At 37.8% G+C, this 23,501-nt stretch overlaps 1 protein-coding gene across 5 annotated transcripts in view; it reads left to right on the forward strand.

Moving 5' to 3' along the window:
- Positions 1 to 15,558, forward strand: part of LOC110774805 (uncharacterized) — a 31,732-nt gene extending 16,174 nt beyond the window's left edge. The window contains exons 3-8 of one of the 5 annotated variants that reach the window (XR_008921561.1): positions 8,083 to 8,164; positions 12,517 to 12,824; positions 13,147 to 13,206; positions 14,216 to 14,393; positions 14,619 to 14,717; positions 15,227 to 15,265. Coding sequence is in view for 2 of the 5 variants with exons in the window: in XM_056829146.1 (XP_056685124.1) it covers positions 13,147 to 13,206; positions 14,619 to 14,717; positions 15,227 to 15,313 (246 nt within the window). In the remaining 3 variants the exon portion in view is untranslated. Of the gene's footprint in view, positions 1 to 8,082; positions 8,165 to 12,516; positions 12,825 to 13,146; positions 13,207 to 14,215; positions 14,394 to 14,618; positions 14,718 to 15,226 lie in introns of all 5 variants that reach the window. The other 4 variants (XR_002529584.2, XR_008921562.1, XM_056829146.1 and 1 more) reach the window with 4 other exon arrangements.
- Positions 15,559 to 23,501: the final 7,943 nt, after the last annotated feature.

A 23,501-nucleotide genomic window follows, 5' to 3' on the forward strand; every position in this document is an offset into this window, starting at 1 on the left:
AAAGCGACAAGCACCGTAGTCCACCAATCGGCTACGGCTTCTCAAGAAAATCATCACGTTCTAAAAACAAAAAACAAAAGAATACATAGAACTTCCAAGTAAAATAAACGAATGAACAAGAGGCCAACTGTGTCATCAAAAGACCAGCCCAAACAACACTTTCAACGCCCCATCTGGGCGTGAATTGTTTCAACGCCCAGGCCTGGGCGCCGAAAATGAGCCCAGGCTCAAAAGGCCCTAACTTCTATTGGGCCCTGCCACATCCATTCGACTCGAAAATTGCCAATTTCCTTACTGAAAGTTGCACCTCACGACTTTGTCAAGAGTAGCACACCACTACGAAGATCGCTCGCACTTACGAGCACGATCCCAAACACGATCAAGGACATTACAGAATACATATCCCCAAGGAACCTCTTTGACAAAAAATGACCGTCAAGCACGAATGCTTGGGGGCTCGAAAGAAAATATAAAGTTAAAACAACATTCCCAGACTAACGTTGTACGAAGTCCCGTGTTTGGATGTCTCAAAAAATAAAACCGGTTTACGACCTCAAGACAAAGGTCGCCGTTGATACTTATACATAGTCCCCTAATCAAGGACCCAGGTAGTGGCAAAATTGAGCCGAAAAGACTAGCTCAAAACCATGAAAAGGTGATGACCACGAGACTATGGTCCATCTAAACACATTGTCAACCCACATTCAGGTTGCAACTAAATCCGAGCATCCCTCGGAAGAATTCGCTCCTACAAGAATGAATAAAAAAAGAAATTCTCAAAATATATATATATATATATATATATATATATATATATATATATATATATATATATATATATATATATATATATATATATATATATATATATATATATATATATATATATATATATTGTTAAACAAAAATATACACAGTGTGGACCCACTTATAGGACACATCTAATCAGGAAATATTACGACCCACCAACAGGTTGTAATCACAAAAGCCCTTCTACATAGGCAAAATAAGAAATTCAAAATGGGCTCGCCCACCCTCAGCGGGCGGGGTCTGCGTCACTAGCCGCGCAGGTCCTCAGTTTTCAAAAAATGAGATCTTCAAACACAAACAGGCTCGCCATCTTCAGCCGGCGGGGTCTACGGCGCAAACCACGTAGGTCCTTATTTTCAAAAAAGCAAAATAAATTTCAAAACAGATTCGTCCACTTCTATCGGATGGGGCGTCCACCCTCAGCGGGCAGGTTCGCCATCTTCAGCCGGCGGGGTCCAAAAATTAAAGGATTGGTTTTCCCTTTTTCCAAAAATTAAAGGATTGGTTTTCCCTTTTTCCAAAAATTAAAGGATTGGTTTTCCCTTTTTCCAAAAATTAAAGGATTGGTTTTCCGTTTTTCCAAAAAAGAACGATGTGCTGGATTTTCCTTCGTTTTACGTCCTATTAAAACAAGGGGGTTTTCTCGTTTAGCTAGCCCTGAAAATGAGAATCTTTAAAAACGTTTTACCTCGTGATTAGGGCTTGGCCAGGCCCAATTACACTTTACACCTTTAATTTCGAAAACATCTGTAGTTACTCCCAATGACAAAGTGAGGGAGTTTCTACGCACCTTTAGATCCTTCCAATGACAAAGTGAGGAAGTTTCTATACTATCAGTTGACGAATCCCAATGACACGTGAGGGATATATCGACACTTCAAGTGATGACCCTTAAGTCAAATGTTATCACTCGGGGACTCGTGAGACCCTCGCAAAACAGGTCACATACACCATGGCTTGTGTGATGCACTCCGTCTAATACTTTGACCATCGTCTTACTCCAAGACTCGGTCAAAGTGGGGGCTAACTGTAGACACCTACTTTTGTCCCCGTTCCCGCAAGGGAAAGGTTCGATGATGAAAGCATAAAAAACTCCACTTGACAACGCATCTCCTATAAAATAAACGAATCTCGATTCCCCATTTCATTTCACCCGAAACCTGCTATTTATGAAAACCTGCTAAAAATAGTAACTGCCGTAAAAGGTAGCTTCTAAAAGTGGCAAATCATAAAAGATAGAAACCTGTCAGAATTAGGTGTTGCACTCCAACATAAATCCTAAATGAGATAGAAAACCGCGAGAATCCTATTCCTAATAGGATTCGGAAATAGGAGTCACGTATTAATTAAAATCCTAACGAACCTAGAGTTCGTAACGGGCCCAGACGCATTCCGTCATAAAATTGATACGCGCTAAAAGACTCGAATTAATCTCAAACTCTACGGATTTTAGGAATCCGAATCTGACTAAACAAAACTGCCCAGACCCTATTTTCAACGCCTGGCTCTGGGCGCCGAAATCTTCGGCGCCCAGGCCTGGGCGCTGAAAATACCTGGGTACGTCTCTTTTCCTAATTCTTTGTGGATTAGAACTCTGCAATTCTATCTTTCCACGAACTCTTCCCTATAAATAGGCCCCTAGTTTCGACGTGAAAACACACAACAACACATAATTATATTCTGAGTATTGACTCCAACCCCTAGCCTAAGCCTCTCGCTGCGAAACTGTTCACGCGTTCTGTCGTAATCGATCCATAAATCGATCAGAACGTATCCTGTCCCATAATTGAGATTCGTTAAATAAAAAGGAGAAATAGCAAAGTCAAAGTGGTTAGTTTTCTGAGAACCGTGACGCACCTCTCAAGGGTGCGTCGTAATGTGTCCCTTTTCGATGATTTAACTGCTTTCCTCGCCCTTTTTATGAACTGTTAAACTAACCTAATTTGATTGTTCTATCACGCCTAACAAATATAATATTTTTGGGAAATCGGATTATCATGCTAGGTCCCTTAATGTTATTTAAATCAGATAATCACGATCGAATTAGTATTATATGTTGCATATTGCTAAAATCAACTCAGATTAGTTTAATAGTTAACGCATGTCCCTTCAATTATTTATCCTGAGCTAGTAAGGATATCCTGCCTCTGGAGTTATCGATGAGCGAATTACTCCTCTCGGTAGTTACAGTCTCCCGAACCCTCAATCTCTACCTTGCGGGTGTATATTGAGAGATCCCCACACCAGGGATCACAAGGGAACCTACGGCCGTCGTGGTCAATTATAATTGCACTCCCTTTATGTCACGATAACCGGGTTTTGTCAGTTTTTCTCATTGTCGTTAAAAACTGAATGGCGACTCCTATATTACTAGTCAATTGGGTGTATACTCACAGGAAATCCAATTACACTTGATTGAATAAAAAGAATCGTCACACCCACGAGGGACAAGGTCACGCATTAGCCTTGCGCTTTTTCGACCCCCTCACACATTTTGAATTTGGGCGATAAGTAGTCTTTGCCTCTTTTACACATGCTCTTTGGTCGTGCCTACATTAGTGCAATATGCCTTACTCTTTTTTTAGACTTGTACCGTGGGATGGTTGAACTTATGGCGCGACTTAGGCTTGTGTGGCCTAACGGCGTGTCTTAGAACATTCCTCCAGGCGTTGGGATATCATTATTATTTTTTCATTGGAGTATTTCATCATGCCTCGTTCAGGTGTTTGAACAAGTGTAGCATCTTCTGCGTGGGTTTGCACGGCTTATTACTTCGTTCCATGCGAGGATTCATGGGTGTTTCTTTCTTATTTTTATATCTGGGCAAGACTTGGCTAGCAGGAAGATTTAGCGCCCAGGCTGGGGCGTTAAAGATATCGGCGCCCAGCTCTGGGCGTTGTAAATGATTTCTGGGTATATTTTGACAGTTCTTATCCTTGATTATTTTTCTTTCTCTTTTGCCTTGGAACGAGGTAGACTGTGTAACGGGCGCTTGTAGGGCGAGCGTTATGTGCAGTAGTTTGATCGGAGTTTTGGTGACTTGCGATTTTCAGTTACCCGTGTTAGTGGGGTGACTTTATATATATTCTAAGTAGCGCTTAGAATTTGGGAGGGGTTGTAGCCATTCTAAGGTTCGTTTTACGCGATTAAAGCTTAGGATTGTGCCCCTATGACATATGTATAGCATTAGCGTCGAGCATTTGCGATAAAATCGTCATTTCGAGCATTTTTAGAGTGTTTTTCTCAAGCCCCCAATTGTAGCTACGGGATTGGCTTGGTGCTATAATGCTTTGCATACGTCTTTATGCATTCATGGTGACATGGATCATGAATAGTTTGAACCAGACTCGTTTAGTGCGAGGTACGTTCGAGTAGTGATTTGTTACTTCTCTTGTAAATGTCGTATTGTGCGACATTGCCTATGGTCAAGGTAGTCACATGTTGAAGTGTGCCTTGACCAAAAGCTAGGTGCCTTTCTTTACCCATAATCATATTTAGAAATCTTTTTGACTCACTTGCAACATTGAGATAAACACATACTTAGCTTAAACCAACGACACTTTATTTTGTTCGAAGAAGTCTTTGAAAATCATTTGAAAATTATTTAAAATCCGAATCCTACTGTGTACAATCCGGGGTGTCCTAAGTAAGTTGACTTATAGAAGGGTTCGTACAGGATTACATGAGTGAATCAAAATACTGTTACGATTTTTGGAATGCTGTCCAAGGATTTGCTGGAAGCCAGGGTGCAGGTGTCAAGATATACTTGTGCCCGTTTGGCGTATGCTTTGGGCTTTTAGGGCCATCTTTTCCAGAATTTGCGGGGTATAAACCGTTTTCAAATCGACTTAGATTTACTTGGTGTTTGTCTGCATAAAATGTCAAGGTATACTTAGTTCTTTCCCTAGCTTTTTTCATTTCAATTTTTAGCCCCCAGTTGCTATTATGTCTTCCCGTTAATGATGCTTTTAGATTTCGATTTTAGATGCCTGAGCAGGGTGAGCCTTGGTTAAGTGCCAAGTCCTATTGACAATGTCTGATTTTTTCAAAAGGGGATTCGCAAGCATTTGAATTACCATGAATGGGTGCCCTGAGTTCGAAGGAACAATGGGGCGATGCCGTAGAACAATCTTCTTTATTGCAAGCTTACTGCCTTTATATTTATTGGCGATTATGACCGTGTCTAGGGGTGAAAGAAGGTCTTTGAGTGAGTTAGTTCGCTTTAGGGAGGGTCAAGTCGAGTATTTTAGAGGTCATGGACGCTTGCGCTAGCCCCCATTTAATTGAGGCAAAGCGATCTTTTGAGTCTTGGCTAAGTGCCTAGGAGTGTGAGTGCTCCTTCTGGCAAGGGTACGTGCCCTTATTATTTTTCGATGTGTGCTCATTTAATTTTGGCATCTGGATGACTTGGATGCTTCCTTTGACTTAAATTCTTCTTTCGACTTGGATTGCAAGTAATTAAATTTCAATAAGGGACTTCTATTCTTTATTCTTGTTTTTCTATAGGCTTTAATATCTTTGCAAATTGGTTGGACCGAATCATGGATTGCCTACGTATCCGCCTTAAATAGATTTAATTTGGAATCAGGTCTTGCGTAGTTCTTAGCCTAAAAAATGGTTTCTTAGAATGTCGATTTTAAACAAGTACGTTCCGAGGTGGAAACATATTATTTGAAATGGTAGAATAAGTGAAGTTTATTATTTATTTAAATCCGCTGCCAAAAATTTGTTTTATATTTTTTTTAGTACATGTATTTTTTTTGGTGGTACGTGAATACGTGTTGTACCCCTCCAAGTGTTCGTTATTTTTCCGTGCACGTGCGGATAAAATGACGAGCACTTCTGGACAAAATTTGGCAGGCAGAGAGATTCAGCGCCCAGGCCAGGGCGTTAAAGATTTCGGCGCCCAGTGATGGGCGCTGAAAATGTTTTCTGGGCGGATCTTTTTTGGTGCGCAAAATGCTCTTTTTCTTTTTAAACGGATTTTTAAAGGCGCTTTGCAAAGTTTCTTTTTTACATTTTTTTATATTTATTTTTATTTTTATGTTGAGCGTAGAATGTACTTTTCATTTGTCTCTTTTTTATTTGTGACTCAAGACGGCTTGAAAGGTGGGTTGAATGAGATTGGATAAGTTGTATAGGTATTGGTCAAGCATAAGGATTACATCTTCTAGGACTCACAATTTGCAGCCTCAAGCTAGTGTCATGAGTTTACATCAATCAAGGCCAATGAGTAGCATAGGGACGGCTCAAGGGTATATCAACAGGACGTATCCAAACCAGTTATATGGTTATTATGCTAATGGTGGTGTAAGAGCAGGTTTGGACTTTGGAAATGATGGGCATGACGCACGTGTCAATGGCCGTGCGTGGTTTGCGGTTGATAACAAGTTAAAAAAACAAGAGTTGGGGTAATGGTTTCTTGGGTTATGGCAATGAGAACATGGATGGGTTAAATGAGCTGCACAGGGACCCTAGAGCGAAGGCGTTTAAGAGCATAAGGATTGGAAAGGGTAGACATCGTAGAATTTTATGATTTGGATTGGTTGGCTCAATTCTTTTCCTTCGTTTACTTGGGTAAATTTCGCACTTTGGGAGGTACGGGCTAAGTATTTCATGGCTCGCTCTTTTCGCTCTCCCTTTTCTCTTTCTATTTTTTCTTTCTTTTTGCTTGGGATTTCTCCCCAACATAAATCCTTCACTTTAATTTTTTATTTGGGCTAAAAGGTAGATGGTTGTGGTCTTTGAGTCACGAGGCGAGAGTGAGTGAGCCTCGTTTGGAAGGCCCATAGTGGACCTTTAATTTTAGTAGGCCTAGGGTGGACCTTTTAAATTGTCTTACTTTGCAAGCGTATTTAGTCGTTTCTTAAAATGTGCAAATAGCGTAGATTCAAAATGTTATTTTTACCTTATTGAAATTTAACGAAAGAATTACATCGAAAATAATTTTTTTGTTTCTTTTCAGATTCCAGTTTTCGGGATTTAATTGGAAGTTGTGATTTAGACTCAAACTTTTATTACTGATTATAACCCGTGTATGAATATAAGGAGGTGGCCTAGACTCAAAATAATGACGTGGCGTAAGCCTATAATACTTGACCAAGCAACTCTCAGACTTAGGCTAATTGGACCATAACTTTCGTTGGTTGACACTTTAGATTTTAACCCTTGGGTGTCCATTTGTCATGCGCCATTTTGCTTAATGTTGGCAAGGTAGTTAATTGGGGAGATCGAATTTTTATTCTTGCAAGACTAGAATCATTAGTGCGGCTTTCTCTCTTAGTGTGTATTGCTTTACCCCAATGGTAGCCTTATGGTATGCCGATTTGGGTATTTTCATGGTTGGTCACGTTGTATTCATGGAAAATCTTTTTAGTCCGTACTTAGGGGTACTTCAAGGAGCGAGTGGCTCAAGAGGACTATGATAGTCGTAAACTAATGTGATCATAAGCCTTGAGGCCATTAATTTTGTGCTAATGGTATTGACACCTTAGGTTCACTTTGGGGGTTGTGCGACTATGGGGGAATGATTTTCAGAATGTGACTGTTTCCATTTTGCAAATACTATAATATATCCTTTTTATTGGTGAGAGAGAGTATTAAGGCCGTTGATTCTTAGCAAAGGATGACAATTACATATGGGTGCTTATTGATTTAAATGTTAGGAGAGGAGACTCAATATGGTTTAACCTTTTAACTTGCAGAACGACACCAAGCATTAGGACCGATTCTATGGATAAGACAACTAAGACTTAGGATTTAGATTGTACTTTGGCATAGCCTAGTCTAGACTCGGATTTATTTATTTTTTACTTGAACATTTATTTTTCTTGAAGACTTCATTTGAACATTATTTTTTGAATACTTTGCCCATGTGACATTCAAGGTCGTTTAATTAGCATGCTCGGTTTTGGTGCCGAGCATTGTCGTCGTAGGAGGCCTAACAACGACACAAAGAGTTATTTATTTTTTATTTTTTTTTGTCGCTTTTAGAATCGAGTGCCTTTTCATACGCCCTTGCAGCAATTTTTACGAAAAGTTTTTTTTTGTTACGTGTTTTTTTTTGCGCGTGGGCACCGAGGCTGCTGTGCCTGACCAAAAGGCCAGGCAACAACTTCAGCGCCCAGCGTGGGGCGTGAGAAATATCGGCGCCCAGCCAGGGGCGTTGAAAATGCGTCCCTGGCTGGTTCTCGTTTTCTGCTTTCGTCTACTTTGTTTTTGCGACTTTAATTTTGCGTGCTTGCCTTATAACGTCCTTTACGCGTTGTGCAGCGTTTGTGGGATTCGTTACAGGCCATCCCGAGCGTCCCTTATTTTTGTGGCGATCGTTCGGGCTTGCGGAACACGTATTTTGGTATAACTCTTTGGCAAATTGGTTTATTAATGTTTGGGAAATTTTTAAGGTCGTTGGTTTTTCTAGGATAGTTTGTCTAGCATTATTCGTACGCACAATCATAACATAGTCACATAGTTCGCTACACATAACTACATTACCAACATGGATTTGAAAATTAAATATGTCACGTAGTTTATGATAGGCTTCTATGGGTAGTATTTGCGCGTGGCTTGGTACCGCTTCTATCGTAGATCCAACACATGCCCCGGTCGAGGTAGTGTCTTCAACAGACGAATTTCGGTCAAGAGGCCAACCCGCAAGTGCAAGCTAAGGGGGCATGCAGGCGAGAGGGACCTAATGAGCGAGCGATTGGGTTCGGGATAGGTGTACTACCTGCACAAGTACCGAGTGGGAAACATGTGCGGCGTATGCACCCCCCTATTGGCGGAAAAAGGTATCCTTAGTCCCAACTCCCGAGGGAGCCGAGATTCGTTATGCGGTTCTGCCCGTTCACATTAATATGCTGATTTTCAGGTCGTCCCAACTTGATGGGGAAATAAACGCGGGGTAGGATCGTTTCACCCTTCGGCTATTTTGATTACCTACAAGCACGAGTATTTCCTTCACTATCCCCAGCGGAGTCGCCACTGTGAGGGGGTCGAAAAAGCACGAGGCTAATGCGTGACCTCGTCCCTCATGGGTGTGACGCTTCTTTTTTATTCAATCAAGTGTAATTGGATTTCCTGTGAGTTTACACCCAATTGACTAGTAATATAGGAGTCGCCATTCAGTTTTTAACGACAATGAGAAAAACTGACAAAACCCGGTTATCGTGACATAAAGGGAGTGCAATTATGTTTGACCACGACGGCCGTAGGTTCCCTTGTGATCCCTGGTGTGGGGATCTCAACATACACCCGCAAGGTAGAGATTGAGGGTTCGGGGGACTGTAACTACCGAGAGGAGTACTTCGCTCGTCGATAACTCCAGAGGCAGGATATCCTTACTAGCTCAGCATAAATAATTGAAGGGACATGCGTTAACTATTAAACTAATCTGAGTTGATTTTAGCAATATGCAACATATAATACTAGATCGATCGTGATTATCTGATTTAAATAGCATTAAGGGACCTAGCATGATAATCCAATTTCCCAAAAATATTATATTTGTTAGGCGTGATAGAACAATCAGATTTAGTTAGTTTAACAATTCATAAAAAGGGCGAGGAAAGCAACTAAATCATCGAGAAGGGGCACATTACGACGCACCCTTGAGAGGTGCGTCACGGTTCTCAGAAAACTAACCACTTTGACTTTGCTATTTCTCCTTTTTATTTAACGAATCTCAAATTATGGGACAGGATACGTTCTGTTCGATTTATGGATCGATTGCGACAGAACGCGTGAACAGTTTCGCAGCGTGAGGCTTAGGCTAAGGGTTGGAGTCAATACTCAGAATATGAATTGTGTGTTGTGTGTTGTGTGTTCTTTTCACGTCGAATTTGGGGCTGTATTTATAGGGAAGAGTTCGTGGAAAGATAGAATTGCAGAGTTCTAATCCACAAAGAATTAGGAAAAAACACGTACCCAGGTATTTTCAGCGCCCAGGCCTGGGCGTCAAAGATTTCGGTGCCCAGCTCTGGGCGTTGAAAATAGGATCCAGGCAATTTCAGTGCCCAGGGCTGGGCGTTATAATTGCTGTTTGGGCCGTTTCTTTGTCAGATTCGGATTCTTAGAATCGGGAGTGTATGAGACTTAATCGAGTCTTTTAGTGCGTATCAATTTCATGACGGAATGCGTCTGGGCCCGTTACGAACTCTAGGCTCGTTAGGATTTTAATTAATACGTAATTCTTATTTCCGAATCATATTAGGAATAGGATTCTCACAGTTTTCTATCTCATTTAGGATTTATGTTGGAGTGCAACACCTAACTCTGACAGGTTTCTATCTTTTATGACTTGCCACTTTTAGAAGCTACCTTTTACGGCAGTTACTATTTTTAGCAGGTTTCCATAAATAGCAGTTTTCTATAAATATCAGGTTTCGGGTGAAATGAAAAGGGGAATTGAGATTCGTCATTTTATAGGAGATGCGTTGTCAAGTGGAGATTTATGTTTTCATCATCGAACCTTTCCCTTTCGGGAATGGGGACAAAAGTAGGTGTCTACACCAATAAAGTTGTAGTAGTAAGATGTATATGTGTAATGAATCAAATTAGAAGAGGAGATTGACAAGGATGAAGGCGCCGGTGATGCCACTTGACCGCGGTGTTGCTCAGCAAACTCCACTTTTCTGTAAATCAAAGGAGGAAAGAGATAATACCTAGAGATCGAAGAATCTGGGATTAGGGTATAGGTGTTAGGTTATGATACATATGACTAAACATAAATCATGCGGAAAACCTTAATGCCAGGAAACATATTATTTACACATAATCATTATAATTTAGGTGCATACACTTTGTAGCGTGCCCTCCCTAGCTGCGCCCGAACCGAACAAGAACAAGTCTTTAGGACTCCAAGTGTCGTCCCTCCGTAGATAGTCCACAGCACGTCCGGATCCGCCTTAAGCTTGACCAAATAGAATCGCCCTTAAGGTTCTAAGAATTTCTGCTAAATGGTTGCAAGTGTTTGGCTGATTTTTGCTTCAAAATCTTACCTTTGAATACTTCAATGTTGTGTATAAATTTGTGACCCTAGGCCCCTATTTATAGAGTTATGGAAAAGGACTTATAATCCTATTAGAATACTAATTTAGTTTAATTAGAATCCTGCTAGGACTCTATTAAATAAACTTTATCTATTAGGATTAGAATTTAATCACATGTCGAATCCCGATAGCTTTAGGATTCGTATAGCACGCACACGAGCATCGCACGAGCACCGTACACCCGCGCGCAGGCCTTGCGGTCCACGCTGAGCGCACAGCGCCTCGGCCTAGCTCGTTGCTGTGATCCGCGCGCGCCCAAGGCCTTGGCTGGGCCAGGCCTTGTGCTGGGCCTGGTCGAGGCTTGGCGTGTGGTTTGTTGCGTGTGGCTTGCTGGGCGACGGCCTGGCTTCATGCTGGGCCTTCGTCTAGCGAGCCTCGTCCGATGCTAATTCGTACGATATGCTTCCGATTAAATTCACGATTCCGGAATTCATTTCCGATACGAACAATATTAATATTTCCGATTCCGGAATTAATTTCCGTTTCGAACAAGTATTTAATATTTCCGTTTCCGGAATTATTTTCCGATTCCGATAATATTTCCGATTCTGACAATATTTCCGATTCCGGTAATATTTCCATTTCCGATAATATTTTCCGATACGTACCATGTTTCCGTTTCCGGCAACATCTACGACTTGGATAATATTTATATTTTCGATACGATCCATATTTCCGTTTCCGGCAACATCATCGTTTCCGGAGTATTCATTTCTTGCTTTTGACGATCTCAGCTCCCACTTAAACCAAGATCCATCGATTCCGAATATCCATAGATGGAGTATTTAATGCCATTAAATACTTGATCCGTTTACGTACTATTTGTATGACCCTACGGGTTCAGTCAAGAGTAAGCTGTGGATTAATATCATTAATTCCACTTGAACTGAAGCGGCCTCTAGCTAGGCATTCAGCTCACTTTATCTCACTGAATTATTAACTTGTTTAATTAATACTGAACCGCATTTATTATACTTAACATTAAATGCATACTTGGACCAAGGGAATTATTTCCTTCAGTCTCCCACTTGTCCTTAGGGACAAGTGTGCATTTCCTAATTCCTTTGTCGCTTGATGCTTGCTCTTGAACATAAGGTAAGAGTTGTCATCCTTATTACGTCCAGAGGTGTTTCTCGGTTTCAGAGTTCAACTGATCAAATAGACAGATAATCATAGCCTATGATTCATCTGAGCACGGCCATGCATTTTACAGTTTCTAGCTCTCCGAGTGGCCTTGTACAACTTTCAGCATCTCATCCCGATTTATGGGAGGACAATCCCAATCTTGCGATCTTGAGATTAGACACTAGTGGAAAAAGGCTTATTTGCATCCCCGCATTTGCCACGCCATTCTGAACATGTGACGCAAATGACAAATTTTAGCATAAAATTTAGTCATTTGCGTCGCAGCTTTGTTAAACTGTGAGGCAAATGACTCTAGGATGCCCCCCAGAGTCATTTGCGTCGCAGATTAGTAAAACTGCGACACAATTTACTCAATCAAGTGCGTCGCATATTTACTAATATGCGAGGCAAATGACTCTAGGAGCATCCTAGAGTCATTTGCCTCGCATATTAGTAAATATGCGACGCACTGTGTCATTATTGATTTTTTTTTCCCTTAATTTTCCGCTCACGCTTAATTGCTTAATTTCAGGCTTCATTCTGACTTAGGTTTTGCTCGACAAACAACAACACTACTTCACTCCCAAACAAAACAAACAACAACACTGCTTCACCGGCGGCTTCACCCTGTTTACTGCCGCCTTCCGTCGTCGCCGCGCCTTCCGTCGTTGCTGCGCCGTTCCGTCGCTGCTTCACTGCTTCACTGCTTCGGTACTTCACTGCTTCACTGATTCCTGCCCTGCTCCCTTTTTACAGCCGCCGCCCACGCCGCCCACTCAGCCACGGCACGGTAGCCGCCCACTCAGTCGCCCTTGTTCATTGTCGTCTCTCCTCTCTTAGGTATTGAATTTTAGTTTTGATATTTATTGAATTTTAATTGCGCATTTTAATTTTAATTGTGGACATTATAATTGAATTTTAATTATGCATTATAATTGAATTTTAATGGTTGATATTATTTGTTGAATTTTAATTGGGTACATTTTAGGATTTAGGCTTGGCACTGTGTCTCATACCGGTTTTTCCCATTGCAAAGCCTTCTCTTTTCGTCCCTTAACTCTAATTCTCTATTTTTTCTGTTTTCTGCGAATTAATTTCAGTTCTTATTTTCTGGGTTTTCTTTATTTTAATTGTTAATAAGTTTTTCCCCCCTTATTTCCAGGTGTTGAATTTGAGAGGGGAGAAGCTCGAGCTTAGCCTTATTGACATTGCAGAAAAGGAGGTGAGTTTATGGTGTTTTATTCAAATTTATCTTCCTTTTTTTTTCTTTTTCAAATTGATGTTTGATTGCCAAAGTCAAGTGATGAGAAGGCTAGCTGTTAGGGCTGCTGAGAGGTATTCTTGATTTATTGAATTTATTTTTGGTGTATAGAGCTCCACCAAGGGCAATTATGTAGACGGAATTGGATCCCAAGCACCCTCCACGACTCTTAATTTTGACTAATTAAGCTACTACTCCAGTAGACATTCACAAGTTATTTGATAAATATTCTTTGATTCCAATTGATTAAAAATATGTTGAAATTTGCCAAAACGTTGAAATGGGGTTTGGCTATTATTTTTTTGGGGTCTGGCTATGATTCATAGATATTCTTTCTGTTACTCTTATGATGTTGGTAGCATAAAGCTCACGGGAATTAGTTTTTAGACCAATGCAAATTGGGAATAAATTTTTGTTTTAGCCATTTCTTTGGAAATTGGTCCTCTTTAGTCATTGTGATTTTCCTGATTAAATAGAGGTTAATTTTAGAAGAAATCGCCTGAAATTGGATGATAATGTATCTGTTAGATGGAGTGTACGTTCATGACTCCTCTTTGGTCATCATTGTCATTGTCTTTTTTGTATAGAGCTTTTTCTGTTTTGCCTAGGAAGTGTCTTCTAGGGAGATTGATTGGTTAGTAAAATTGAGAAGGTAAGCTTTGCCGGGTTCTTCTTGTTTATTTTTTGATGTTCAATTGAGTGCGAGGTATGCAACCAGTCATTGATGTTCCCTCTTTGTGTCCAGAAAATTTTGCCTTGAATTCGAATATCCTATGCCACCTGAACTGTATTTAACCTTTTAAGTAGTATCACTATCAAGTAAAAGTAGGTACATTTGACTTATTAGATTGTTAACATAAATCACAGAGGTTATGCGTTTGAAATATCTCAGGTTTACTTTGGTTAAATCTAGACATTATTATCTACAACAACAATAACACCAGCTAATAGGGTCGTATTCATACTGCAGTGCAGGCTCTTGTTTTCCGCCACTCTCATTTTGCCGTTATGATGAATATGACAACATTATTCCATTCAAGGGTACTCAACATATAGAATGTCAGTTAATGTCCAATGGTACTATGTTATCCCACCTAAAGAACGTGAAGGTGGAACTATCATCAGATATGGATCATATGATTGTTACGGTATGAACTGTAAGGTCTTCTGGTTTTTTTTATTTATGTGTTGGACTTGCTTTGTTTAGTTCTCAGCCTGATATGCAGCCCTTCCTCAACATTCCTTGTCAAGGTGTTTTGACATTGTAGTAGTGAATTGTGTCTTCATCTTTTTCACAATAGAAGTTTCCATGTTCTCTTTTTTTTAAAAAATTTGGCCTCTGATTTTACTACTTTGGTTTATTTTTGTGTCAGTTTTTCCTGGACCTCTTCAGGCTGTTCATTTTTCATCATCATAATCAGGCAAATGTTTACTTCATTCCACAGCAGGTGGTTGAAGATTTTAAATTGGAGGTAATTAGTTACTGAGTAGTTGTTCTGATCCCATTATTTCTAAGAATATGAATCTATGGTTTTTGGTACCTGACTTGAATTTAAAGACAGAACAACTCTTGAATTGATTTTCCTTATACTTAAGATGTCAAATGTAAGAATCGTGAACCTTTTGTAGTATTGTACCATATATATGGTATCATTTGATGAATCAATATATCAGTATTGAGAGGAATATATGTGGTTCATATCGTTGAAGTTGACATCAGTCATCTATCGGAGTGGAACATTTTGAAGTTGATAAAACAATTAGATCTTTCTTGGACTTGTCATGTAGTCAGCTCCAGGTTTTTTTGGTTAGGATTTATGTCATGTCCATGGTACTGATAATATAATCAGGTGTTTATTTGATTTTTAAGATTCTGCTAGCATCCTTGCTGACTTATTTAATTCAGGACCATGCCTGAAAAGAAGGTATTGATTAACATATTCTTGGTTGTTGATAATTTATGTGAAATCATTGCTTTCAGATGTTCGATAGACATAAGAATCATGTCAAAAAAGGCGTTGAAGTAGGATTTTTCAAGAACATTGCCTTATTCACCGGAGGAGATTAATGAGGTGAAAGATTTTTGGGCAGATTATTTCATGAACAATGTCGAATTTTTAGCTTAATTTGTAATATGAACTCGATCTCTAGCTAGCTACCTTTGTTGTAATAATTTTATGTTTGTTGTAACATGTTGGTTGATCTATGACGAATTTAATTGCCTTTTATTGAGAACGTTAATTACGTTGTAAACTTTTGTGACAGGTATTATTTATAAATGTATTCCCGGCATTGGGTAGCGTCTACTTTCAAAGACGATCATGTCGGAATTTCCAACTAAAATATTAAAAAACAAATTTAAAAAAAAACAAAAAATAAGTCATTTGCCACGCACGTTAGCTTAATTTGCGAGGCAAATGACTTAATTTTTTGGCGCCAAAAACATCATTTGCGTTGAACATTAAGCTATTGTGCGAGGCAAATGACTTAATTTTTTGGCGCTCAAATTGTCATTTGCGTCACACATTAAGCTATTGTGCGTGGCAAATGACTTTTTTTTTGGCGCCTGAAAGTCATTTGCGTCGCACATTAAGCTAATGTGCGTGGCAAATGACTTTTTTTTTTGGCGCCTGAAAGTCATTTGCGTCGCACATTAAGCTAATATGCGTGGCAAATGACTTTTCAACATGGTGCCTGAAAAGTTATTTGCCACGCACATTTGCTTAATGTGCGACGCAAATAAGGGTCATTTGCGTCGCACAAATGTGCGACGCAAATGACTTTTAGTCATTTGCGTCGAGAGCTTTTGCCACGCACAATGTGCGACGCAAATGTGCTTAAAAGTGCAATGCAAATGACCCTTTTTCCACTAGTGAGACTTCGTTTGATAGGTGATTACCTGAGCGTTGCCTTTATAGCCTCCTTTTACGGTGCGACGGTTGACAACGTCAAAGTAAGCAGTTCTCAAACAAGTAATCTCCAATCACTCAGGTATTGAGGATTAGTGTCTAATAATTTTAATGAAATTTACTTATGACAGATTTTCATATCTTACAGTAAAGTTTCATAGGTCCGTCCGATACTAGTCTTCCCAAAGTAAGTATCTATGCAAATGATTATGACATTGCCATGTCCACATAGTTCAAGAAACAGAACTACTAGTCATCTTGCATTCTAGTCGTCTAACGTTTTCTATGCGTCCATCTTTATAGAAAACTCCGACCAGGGACCATTTTCAACTTTTGACATTCAAGTTCACTTGATAGACATTTCTTAGTCACAGGACTGGTCCTGACAGTCTATCTTGAATATATCGTCAAATTGAAGGGACTCATCATTTCATACTAAACCAAGATTAAATGGAATATGAAAATACATTTCATATATGATAAATGTTCAACCGCAATGTTTTACAACCATGGGCCTCGAACCCATCTTTAAAACAATTAATGGAATTCAAAACTATGCTTGATTTCCAGTGCTACAATGTGAGTGTTGCTTCTCACTTGTTGCATAGGTTTAGTTATCATGCTTTGCTAATCTTAATATCCTTTTCATCGAATGTTCTTCGAGATAGATAATAAGATCTTTTGAGTTTGTTTATTATGTGATCTAGTCTTTCTTACTTAAATAGTGTTTCTACGCATTTTGCAATGAAGAACTATTAAGTCAACAGACATGTGATCTACCCAAGTTCAATGAAAAACTCTTTAACATAAACAACCCTGTTTTATTGCTTCTTAGGAAATAAGTACTTTTACTTCAACTGTATAGGTTGCTTGTGATGCTTTGTTTGGATTTGCTTATCCAAGCAGTTCACATATATGTGGAAGACTTTCCAGCTGTATCTTAGAACATAGAAATTAATATTTAATTTCCCACGCAACAACTCATGGTCTCCAATCCATGTTGCCATTTCAAAACACGATGCTCTATAGCTCATCCTTGCCAATGGTTAACTCCAAAGGGTCTTGCTTGATCCTTTGCCAGTGTTTATGCGTGTAGCATCAATATTTAGAATATCTTTATTTCCTTGAATCAAGAACTATTCCTATGTACCTTTTCAAGTACCATAAGTTTTTCTTGATCTCAATCTAGTTGATCTTCACTTATATCAATAGAGATTGGTATATGTTCGTTATGCCTAAAGCCAAACGATACATTTTTGGCGATCCTCATATTATATCATACATGATAAATTCTTTTGCATAATTATTCTCAATTGAATTCTATTCATGTAACTTTAGCTCATTCAATTTCAGCAGATACTGAATCCAGCTAAATTTTTTTTTTTTTTTGACATATAATATAGGTTTAAGAATCTCACTTGGATCCTTTGATGTTTAACTTAGTAAATGCTTATACATAGTTCAAACATTCTTTACTTAGATTTATTCACATGGGTCGATATCTCCAATGGAGTCGTTCGTGTTTGATTTAGTAAATGCCATTACTTAATCCAAAACAATAACATAAGATCTTTGTAAATAGATCTTTATACCCAGTATGTACTAAGTTTCGCCTTGGTCCATCATTGATGAATAATTTCAAACCTTAGTTATTAGCATTTGAATGTTATTTCACAGTAGAGAGATATGTGTGTGATACACATAGGACCAATTAAGTTTTATGTACTCCCGCTAAACTTCTTATATATCTATAAGAATCATGTACATTTTATGAAACTAAAATGCTTATTAGCTTCACTAAAATACAGTTTTAATTCCCAATTGCTTGCTTAAATCTGTACTTAGATTTTATAAGCTAGCTTTCTTTTTCAAGTATTTATTTGGATCCACAAATCCTATGACATACCATGTACATAGTTATTCCAACATTTGATTGAGGAATACGTTTTGTCATCCAATTGCCATATGTACCAATATGAAATCATTGCTTGATTTATAGACTTGAGCATTACGATTATGTATGAGGCTTCAACACAATCCACGCCGTGAATTTTCTTGTAACCTTTAGCAACTAATCTAACTTTGTGTGTGAACACAATTTCATGTTTGATGGTTTTTATCCTTAAAACAAACTTGCAATCAATAGGTGTGAAACTATTCTTGCAAATCAACAAAATTTCAATTTTGTCATCAAAACATTGAGTATGTTTTATGGCCTTTAACCGTCTAAAACATTGAGTCTATATATGGCCTCTAACCTTTTTAGGGAATCTAGGTTTCGTCATAGCTTTCTTACAAGTCATAAACTCATTAATCTACATGATAATAGTTTAACTGCAAGTTGTAGGTTTCTTCGCTATCTAATAGAAGAATCGCATAGCTTCAGTGACCTGAACTCCATGTTTCTTCATATCTAATAGAAGAATCTCATAGTTTCAGTGACTTAAACTCTATGCCTACTTGGGTATAGAACATCAAACAATAGAATATCAATAGCCACTTGAAAGTCCTTTTGAATATTCCGTTCTCCTTGAAGCACTTGTAAAGTCTTCTAAGAGATGTTTATTCTTTAAAGCCACTTCTAAAGTCCTTAAAGTATACGTGTTCGGATTTTCTAAAGAACTTAGAAAAGCCTCTGGAATGTCCGTTTATGTTTGTTGTTCGCCTCGAATACTTTCGAGGTCTATTTTCTCCCACTTGTCATTTTGGAAACGAATCTCCAAAAGGACATTATTTCAAGCAAACAAACATTATGTTCTCAAAAATTTGTGGTAGAAACAATACCCTTGTGTCTCATTTGAATAAATCACATTGAAACATATATCTATTCTTGGGCCTTAGTTTGTTGAATAACAAACACTAAGCTCCCACTGAGTTTAGGAACTCTGTAGATATATTATGAAAAGATATTCTGAAATTACTTTTCAATAGCTTTGACGAATTTGGTTTAGTTTGGTGGTAGTTGAGCATTTTGTTTTAGAAATTATAGGAAAAGTCTTTATGATTCATTATTGATCGAATCAAGTACTAATTGACTTCGATCATTCCAACTTAGATATGCCATATCTTATGGAGCTAGATCGTGAAATTACAACACACAATCATTGATGGTCATTTTTGGTCTCAAGTAATCATCAACATGATCTATCCTAGATCTTTATGATTTCTTGCCATGTGGATTTTATACTTCTGAATCTTTGAACTAGCCAAACAGATTCAAACTTATATCACATTGAGTAAATAAACCTATATTCACTCAAATCTATGTGAAATAATAAAGTCATAAAATCTTTCTTTACCTTTGAACTCTATTGTCTAGGTGTTCTAACAATAGTTCATATCTTTTGTTACTTTCAACAAGTAAGACTTGCTTGTCTTAAATTGATCTAGAAATCAACCAACTTTCAAAAGTCCATTAAAATAGATCTTTTGAATGTTAACTTGTTGATATGGTCTAAGTAACAATGCCAAAGATTGTGGAACTCAAATCAGGAGATTGATTTGAACCTAGTAAAGTTCTTATTGTTAAAGATTTGTTTGTTTTAATCAAGCATATTGACTCAACCCGTAAATGACCATTTCATTCAAATAAACAAACAAACATTGTTTTTGTTTTTCTTGAATGTGATTCTTTCTGTGTTTGAAGCAGAAATTTAGGTATGCTGATTATGGAACAAAATAGTCATTAAGTTCCAGCTTTGAAAGGACTTAAAACAAACCAGATGACCCTACAACTAATGTAGCATTGTCATGCTTCATTTCCCACTTGTAGGCCATTAGTGTATCCTAGCTTCCATTGTTTGAGTCATTACCGAAGTAAGAACCTCAAGTGGTATATGATACCAAGGAAGTTTGATTGCTAGGTCACTTTTATTTAAACATAAACTTATAGGTAGAAACGGAATTGTAAATTCCTTTCATCTGTTCCTTTGTTTTCCTATTTCTTGTAGCCTTTCTTATAGCCTTAAGAATTGAATTCTCTAGTGTTGACTTTTATACTTTGTTTAGATATGTCCAATGTCACTCCAACAAAGTTCTTACCATTTATGTTGAATATTCTGTTTCAACTAGATGATCTTACCAGAATTTTCTAAAGTTCTCTAAGCATCGATCTATTCGAATGTCTAGGGACTAGACTCATTCGAGAATTAAATGGAAAGAGATTTTAGGTTGTTAACCATTGGTAAAGCTGAGCGTTTAAACTCAATGCTTTATGATCTCAAAACTACATTGTATTTTGAATTCACAAGCACCAATCGGTTCGCCATTCGACTTTGATACTCGAAAACAACCATAAAAGTCGCTAAAAGAAACGTACATTTAAATTGCTCATTTTCTCTCGTTTCCGTGAATCGTTCTTGGATTCATTACCAATCGAGGAAATTTACTGTTACCTTTCTAAAAGGATTTACTGCAGTGCAAGATATTTAATTATAAACAATAATTAAAACATACATTGAAGCATGCAAAGTCTAAACATTTATCATGAGTAATAACTTGAAAATTAAAGCAATCATGCAATTTAAACAAGTCATTGGCATTTTATTCGAATTTATTGTTCCTGCAGGTGTGAATAAAATGATTCCAAGACCCTAAAAACCATTGAAGAATTAAGCACATTACGTATTTAGACTCAATTCTAAAATCTTTTAGGTAAGCAAAAGCCTTTTGCTAATAGTCTAGAAACTACTCTTGGTTGATAGGTACGTCTAAGAACTTATTAGGTAAACCTATCGATTTTGCCACGACATAAAAGGACTCCTTACTTATATCGTTGAGTTTCACCAAAACTAACATGTACTCACAATTATTTGTGTACCTTACCCCTTTAGGATCAATAAGTAACACCTCGCTGAGCGTAAAACTATTACTAGATTGATGTAAAGGTTATCCAAGTAAGTGTTATTTTGGCATGGCACCTTTTAACTCAATTTTTTTAAGTTTGGAACTTAAGGCTCTTACTATGTTGGTTAGATTTTAAGTGAACTAAAATCCTTAATCATGCAACATAATCAAGCCACAATCTCATGCATATTTAAGACATATTTAAAAGCAATAAATAACTTAAAGCATGCATAAGATAAATGTGATCTAGTATGGCCCGACTTCATCTTGAAGCTTCAACTTCAAAGTCCGTCTTGAAAATGGATTGGAAACTCCGTCTTGAATTTCATCGTGGGAGGCGCCATTTTCTTCAAATAGGATCAGCTATAATTAAACTAATTACAACTATTTGATGGTACGCAGACCATATTTGAATTGAAAAACAAACTTTGGTGCACTAGACCAATTACATTCAAATTAATGGTACGCAGACCATATTTTCTATCCTATTTGGGCCATACTAGTCACTTCATAACCTGCAAAACAGTACATATACAATATATACCATTCACCCATTCATTATCATGAATGGCCCACATAGCTGGTTAGTAAAACATATTGTATGCATCACATAAATATTTGCAGCAATTAATCAAGGGCACCAACAATCTACCAATTATTCAGTCCTTATTAATTCTAATCAAGTTGTTTAACCTTAAAGGATTTGTAGACCTAATCAAGAGTTTATGACTAAAAATACTCCCACTTAAACCAATAACTTTATATGCTTTACTAATTTTAAACATAAAAATGTATTTCTAGTCTAACCGGAAACATACAAGTTTAATTAAAATTTAAAGCTCATATAAAATTATAATCGAATCCATTTATTTAATTTATTTTTCAGTTGAATTAAATGAATTTAAATTAATTCAAGGTTTAATTTTAGTAAAATAATTAGTATAAATTAAAATTTATAATAATTATAATATTCAAAATTAAAATCCGAGAAAACAATTTAAATTATTAATTTTAAAATTAATTAAAATTATTTCCGAACTGAAAATTCAAATTAAAATTCAAAGCGACTCAATCGTAACACGACGAGGCACTTGGGCTTGCGCCCAAGCCCCATCGAGTGCACGACTGATCGCATAGCATAATGTAGCAGCAGCTACGCGCAAACGCAGCAAGCCAAGCCACGCTTGCGCATAGCATGGTTGCTCGCTCGCAGCAGCTACCATGGGATGCATCGCTTGCTAGGCGCAAGCAATCGACCATTGGCGAGGCTGCGCTCGTTGTGCGCGGAGCAGTGCTCGCAGGGCGACCCAGCTTGCGCTCTCCCGCGCGCGCGCCTCGTCCTTGTGCCACGCCTCTTCGCCCACCGCCCATCAACACAGCACACACACCCAGGCTCCTCGCCTCGCGCGCGCGCCATGACTTGGTTGCTCGCTGCATTCGTACCGCACGGGCGACGAGCTCCCTTGCTCGTCATCGCGTGCCCGCACTATACAACACCCCTTAAGGGTAACACGTAGCTTCCATTACTTTGTGCGTGCAACATTTATGGGCGTTTTTCATAAAAATTTAAAATTTTTAATTCAAAATTAATGACAAATTAATAAAACATATTAATTTCATAATTTTAGGGCGAAAAAATCGAAAATTTATTAATCAATTAATTTCCGATTAACATGGATTCAAATCTAGGTCATAAAAATTTAAAATTTAACATAAATTAACAATTTTTATGGTGGTTTTTAATCATGGATACCTAATTAAATTATTAATTAATTATGAAAAACAAATCAATTCTAAATTATTCGAATTTCAACAAATTAATCATAGTTACAAATTAGGTTCTATAATTAACAAGTCTGGGCATTCAAAGTTGTTAAACATATACTGTAGGTCAATCAAAAACTCAAGATTTATTAACAAGAATCGCAAATATTCAATTTAACATCTTAAATTTACAAACTTTTGCGTTCGAAAAACTAAAACCTCCGAAAAGTCATAGTTAGGCTTCGAATTTGGGAATTCTGAGTTCGGCCGAAAAATAGTATTTTTGTCAAAATTTTAGAATTTAGAATGCCTTTTACATGCGGAATTGACACAAAAATCACTCGATTTGGATGAGTAACGAATAAACTGCCGAAAAACTGCGTACATATAATTAAATAAACGCAATTTGCAATTAATTAACAATTACGAAAATTAATCACCCCTTTTAATTCTTTGTAAATTTGTAAAATTTAACCATGTTATGCAATTTTTAGATTATGAAAATAATAAGAGGCTCGTGATACCACTGTTAGGTTATGATACATATGACAAAACATAAATCATGCGGAAAACCTTAATGCCAGGAAACATATTATTTACACATAATCATTTAGCATAATTTAGGTGCATACACTTTGTAGCGTGCCCTCCCTAGCTGCGCCCAAACCGAACAAGAACAAGTCTTTAGGACTCCAAGTGTCGTCCCTCCGTAGATAGTCCACAGCACGTCCGGATCCG

The sequence above is a fragment of the Spinacia oleracea genome, chromosome 5 (assembly GCF_020520425.1).
Source record: "Spinacia oleracea cultivar Varoflay chromosome 5, BTI_SOV_V1, whole genome shotgun sequence".
Lineage (NCBI taxonomy): Eukaryota > Viridiplantae > Streptophyta > Magnoliopsida > Caryophyllales > Amaranthaceae > Spinacia > Spinacia oleracea.